Genomic DNA, 6,017 nt, shown 5'->3' with positions numbered 1-6,017 from the left:
AAAAAAAAAAATTTGTTAAATTGATAGTCAATTTAACTCGTGATATTGCTGCGGTAGTTTAGTAGAGTTAGCGTTTCAAGACCGGAAATTTTTCGGCGCGCGTTTCTGTGGGACTACATACGTAGTATATAAATTCACATAAGAATCATACAAGCATTAAAGATCCAGCTAGACCGTGTAAGGCTTTGATTTCTATAGTTTGTGTTATCACATGTACGGTCCTATAATATATTATAATATTAAACCAATAATAAGATCTTATTCGGACCGACAAGAATTAAACACTAAGTAGAAGCATATTCAAGTTTTTGTCTAATTCCATTATTATTCAAAATTAAATAATTTTGGACTCTTTAAACTTAAAATTAATTACAAAATGGAACGGACATATAAGAGTCGAGCGCGGTAGTTAGAGCGCAAAAACCTTTTTATTCTTGACATTACTTCTTATAAATTGACAAACGTTTTGGTTTCCTTCCGAGCCATCATTAGTGTACAAAACCTCTGCTTATTTCTCAAGTCCCTTATAGGGAAGTACTGTAAATTCCATTATTATTATTATATGTCCATTATTACTTTGCATTTATACATAAAATTATATTATCACAATAAAAAGTGGGTGTTTTATGTATAATGTGAGCTAATTTTCGGGCGTGCTTCTTTAAGCTAAAAAACTTGAACGATCATTTATTTAACAATGTAGTGGTTGGGAGCCTTGAGTACTAGTTGGTTAGGGAGGTTCAGGCATGCCCAAACGTAGGTCTGTTCGCGTTGCTTGCACTTTTTGCACTCAATATCTTTGCTTTTTTTTCTTCAACGTTATTTTTTTTATAAACATGCATTTTATTTAAGATTTTCCTAAAGTGCTTGAGGGCCACTCTTCCCTAAGTAATAAAAATAGAAAACTATCTTAATTAATGACATTAAAATATACCTATGTATACTAGAAACTACAAAACATACATCTGTATTAAAATCGAGCCAAAATGAGAATCCTGATGGAACCAATCAACATGAAAGACATTACAATATTGGTAGTTCAAATGAACGATGCCGCTTGGACTTGGTTAATATATGTGATGGTAATGGAAAACCAGCAGTCTTACAAAATAAAATCAAAGATAATTGGCTCGAAAATGATCGTAAAGACTGTCAAAAAGAGACTCCTTTCCAATACTCCCACAACTTAAATAATTCATCTGTTAGAAATATAAATATTTCAAACGCGTCACCAACCGTCAAACCTCTTCTCCTTTCTATTCGTTCACCTTTAGCTAGAAAAATCATTCTGCAATCAAAGAAACATGTATTACCTAAAACGAATAGTGTACAAACGAGTCCTAAAGTGCAATATATTTCCGTATTGAAGAATCTCAATCCACAAAATATATCACAATCACAGTTTTCAATAAATAATTCTAATGAAAATATGGTAACCACTATGAATAATTCAAATAATGAAGTACAAAATATAATTGAACAAAATACTCAAAACACGCCACCGCATGAAGAAGACAAGACATCTCGTGTTAAAATTAGTGTATTAGAATATCGAAAAAGAATACTGAACGATAAAACTCGTAATGACAAATCGATGACAGTGGAAGAGCCATCTCGAACTATACAAGTGGATGTTTATCATGCTTCAACTATGAAACTACCACTCAGACCTGATCAAGAAATAAAGGATACATTTTACTGTCAGAGAGAAATTATACCATGTTGGAAAAAGGAATCAGATATACAAGAAGAAAAAAATAAGCCGAAACCACCTACTCGCAATATACAAACAGAAACGGACAAAAATATTTTTGAATATTTAAAATCAGTAGATGTTGAGGAGAAAGAGGGAGATGCGAAAATTATGGAGACAAACAAAAAAAGGTAAGGTATTCAATATTATTTATTATTATTAATCTTGAAATTTATCGGATTTCATGATGAACCTTCTTATTCGAATGTTTCATATATCAAAACCACTTGTTCCAATAATGCAAATAATTTAATAAAAAGATTTTTTTATAATTTGTTCAATATGATGATATTACGAATAATTACACATACGTTTTAAAAAAGATCTTTCGAAAAGATCCTGGTCAGTTTAAAATATTTAGTCCTTAAAATATTTGGCCCTCTTTCTTGAAAGAAGTCATCGTGAAATCTTACGAGAACTTTTGCACTCTAATTATATTATAATAATTTGTACAATGTCACAACAGGGAGGAAAGTACAAAGGATAAAAAACAGAAATCCTGCGAAAGAGTCTCTCGCAGTTTGAGTCGATCTAGATCAAAAAGCAGAAGCAGGAGTACGACAAGCGAAAGCAGTAGCAAGAGTAGAAGTAGGAGTAAGAGTAGAAACAGAAGAAGTAGAAGCAAAAGTGAAAATCGAAGCACAAGGAGAAGTAGAAGTAAGAGCAGGACAGGAAATAGGAACAGAAGCAGAAGTGTTAGTACAAGCACAAGCAGAAGCAGAAGTAGCAGCAAAGACAGGAGTAGCAGTAGAAGTAGGAGTAGGAGTAGGAGTAGATCTCGAGTAGATCGACGTAGCAGCCGACGAACAATAAGTCATCGCACGCGACGCAGCTCTGTCACCTCAACAAGCAGTTGGTCGTCTCCCGCATCTATTTCAATGATATCAAAGCATTCGTATTCACGTTCTAGCTCTCGATCCGACATCCGATCTAGATCTAGATCTAGATCCAGATCTAGATCTCCCAAACGGTTTTATTCTAAACGGTTAAGGTATGTAACCAATTCATTCCAATCAGAATTATATGTATAATAAATAAAATCAATAATACACTAGCTTGTAAACAAGATTAATTTAAATAAAATTCTTATAAACATTCTGTTAATAGATCTCCCTCGACTTCGAATCTTCGAAAAAATAAATGGTCTAATAAACGAAGAAAGGATAGTAGGGATCGTGAAAAAAGTTATGATAAATATGACAGACGCGAAAGAAGTTACGATAAATACGAGAAACGCGAAAGAAGTTATGATAAATATGAGAAACGTTCCTTAGCCAATCGCCATGCCAATAGAAGTTATAGGTAAAACATACTTTTCGAGATATAAAGATGCAATTTCTATTGACATTGAAACGAATATTCATCTAACAAATTTCTTACTATATAATTTACTACATTCTACCTAATTCTAAATAACCAATTCTAATTACCAATTCTAATGGCCAATTATCATCTTATTTCCACGATGTCTTAAGATTCTAACTAATTATATTTATAATTAAATAATTATATATATATTATATTTTGATTTAATACAAAATGTTTATAAAATTTACATATTTACATATTTTCAAAAAATTTGGAAAAAATAAAGAACTTATATTTGGAAAATAAACTTTTCAATTGTTGTTAAGATTAATATATAGATAGCCATATATATTTAATAAAATCCTCGATATATAACCTTTCATCATTTTTATAATTTGTCTCTAGTAGATCACCGTTAGATTCTTGTTCCGAAACTTACGATGATTGGCACAACAGAAAAAAGCAAAGAGAAATAGAAGAACGAAGAGTGGTATATGTAGGACGTATAGACGAAGGAATTACCAAATCTGATCTACGTAAGAGATTTGAGATTTTTGGACCCGTTGAAGATATCAGTGTACATTTTCGTGAACATGGGTATGTATCTTCACTTATATTCACTTCATTATTTTTTAAAAATTATATTATTCTTATACTACAATTTCTACAATCTCTATAATCTGGGATATTATTTTAGCGAAAACTACGGTTTTGTCACTTTTCTATACAACAATGATGCTTACGAAGCCGTGGAACATGGTAATGACAATCCGTCTTTACCCAAATATACTCTATCTTTTGGAGGTCGCAGAGCGTTTTGCAAATCCAAGTACGCCGATCTTGGTAAGATAATTAATTAATATATCATACATATGTATGTATGTATGTAACAAAATTTTATCTTCTTTATTTATGGCGATTATATTTTCTTGACAGACAATGTAGAAGATGGTGCCTCTAGAAGGAGATCTCACATAAATGAAGACATGTCCTATGATTATCTCTTAAAGTCAACAGCATATATGCTCAAAAGAAAAGTTTGACATACGTATTGTCTAATCGTTTTAAATTTAAACAATAGTTTGATTATTAAAGTAAATTTTTTAAAGAAAGAAACGCACTTGTATCAATGCTCATATACAGTGTGTTTCGGTGCTGCTCTTTTACTATAACAAATAAAAATTAGAAATATCCAATTATAAATACATTAGGAGCATTTGAAATTTTTAATTATCCAATGCTTTATTCAAATTGTTTAGTCTCATCAGATATTTGTTTCCTCAGCTTGCCAAATCTTATCGAATTTTCTGAAAAAAAAATGATACATTTTAATGGTTTTCTCATTATGCAATATATCTGGTTATGTAAATACGGATAATTGAAAATATTCAAGTTACAATCGCACTGAGCAGGTACCTGATCTTGTTGCATACAGAGAGTCTATGTAGAAGAGAATCGCCAACTAATCACGTAATCTTGAGCAAAAATTATTTTAGCTAAGCAGAAAGCCTATTTATTACTTCAGGCAATCATAGTAAAAGTTAGATGATTCTATTGGCGCCGCTCTCCCTTTAGACTCTTTAGTTGAAAATAAATGAACTCGATTCATCATGCTATCTGCCTATTTCTAGAAAGAATGATGTGACGAGAGGCAAAATTTGCCTGAATATATATGTATATATATTATATTTAAAATTTTCGGAAACGTTACTAGTAGTAGTTAATGAAGGACTGGTTTATATAGATTTGTTTTAAACGTTCTGTCTACAGATTCCATCTACAATAAATGCGGATATGCAGTTTGCAAATATGAAATTCGCGACTAAAACTTCTGTAGCAAAAAAGCTCTCGAAAAATTAAGTCAAAAAGTTATTTGTAAAGTTTTATTTTAAGCAGTAGTTTTTGAGATAATAAAAGTAAATGTGACCAATTACAGATTGCATGTCGAAGACAAATTTCTCTTGTCTCAAATTACGGTTAAACTATTGAGAAAATTACAATATAATTATGATATTCATAATCAAGAGAATTGCCTACATCTTGCTAAAGAGTGACATTTTAAATAAAAACGCAAAATAAGCATTTTTAACATCTCATTCAATGTGTATTGTAGTGTAGCTGAAGTACAGATAATCTTATTTATTATAATGTTTCAAGGTTCAAATTGCAAAATCCGACTCTTTAGTAGGCTTTATAGCTTCATAAAACATTCAATACAAGTTTTATGGCCAAATATTTTTTTGACAAAACAATACATGATAGAATGTAGATATATATTTACTCCTAATTGAAACGTAAATGAATTTTCTTGTCGCCGATTCTTAAACGTAGTCTGTAATTGACTGTATTTAAATTCTTATATCTGAAAAACTATTGTTTATAATATAAATTTACAAATAACTTTTTTACTTAATTTTTCGAAAACTTTCTTGTTGTAGTATTTTGATTTCCGGACACCCTATATACGTGAAAATTAGATAATTTTAGCTAGAACATTTTTAAATATATAAATTCAATTTTTTTTACAAATTCTTTGACGCGCGTTAATTCAAATGTTATTTATTGCTTCCTTCATGATTTCTTATACATTTATTTTAAATCATGATATCAGATATACACATATTATTCACATATTACACATATTATTCATCTCTTTACATATCTTTTTCGCAATTAAAAAAATTAATCAAGAATTATCGTCATTGTTTTATCAAATATGAAATTTGTAATGTTTACCTGATTTTATTTAATTATAACTCGAATGATGACAAAAAGAACAATTCTGATAAATTAATTAAATTACATATATCAAATATGTATATTTGGCTTGACATAAAAATCTACTACTACTGTAAACCGAATTTTTTAATGAAATGTAAGCGTTTAGTCTTCATTAATTCATTATATTACATATTATATGTATAATGTCTCTATTATACGATTAATCATTTACTGC

The 6,017-nt window shown here is 29.9% G+C and overlaps 1 protein-coding gene across 2 annotated transcripts in view; it reads left to right on the top strand.

Moving 5' to 3' along the window:
* Positions 1-4,861, top strand: part of LOC108760346 (uncharacterized protein DDB_G0287625) — a 6,579-nt gene extending 1,718 nt beyond the window's left edge. The window contains exons 5-10 of one of the 2 annotated variants that reach the window (XM_018506232.1): positions 948-1,884; positions 2,220-2,744; positions 2,861-3,055; positions 3,470-3,658; positions 3,759-3,904; positions 3,998-4,861. In XM_018506232.1, the coding sequence (XP_018361734.1) occupies positions 948-1,884; positions 2,220-2,744; positions 2,861-3,055; positions 3,470-3,658; positions 3,759-3,904; positions 3,998-4,104 (2,099 nt within the window). In that variant the 3' untranslated portion in view covers positions 4,105-4,861. Of the gene's footprint in view, positions 1-947; positions 1,885-2,219; positions 2,745-2,860; positions 3,056-3,466; positions 3,659-3,758; positions 3,905-3,997 lie in introns of both variants that reach the window. The other variant, XM_018506230.1, reaches the window with a different exon arrangement.
* The last annotated feature ends 1,156 nt before the right edge of the window (positions 4,862-6,017 follow it).

The sequence above is a fragment of the Trachymyrmex cornetzi genome, unplaced genomic scaffold (genome assembly GCF_001594075.2).
Source record: "Trachymyrmex cornetzi isolate Tcor2-1 unplaced genomic scaffold, Tcor1.1 scaffold223, whole genome shotgun sequence".
NCBI lineage: Eukaryota > Metazoa > Arthropoda > Insecta > Hymenoptera > Formicidae > Trachymyrmex > Trachymyrmex cornetzi.
Note: the sequence above shows the minus strand (reverse complement) of the source record. Positions and strands in the feature narration are given on the sequence as shown.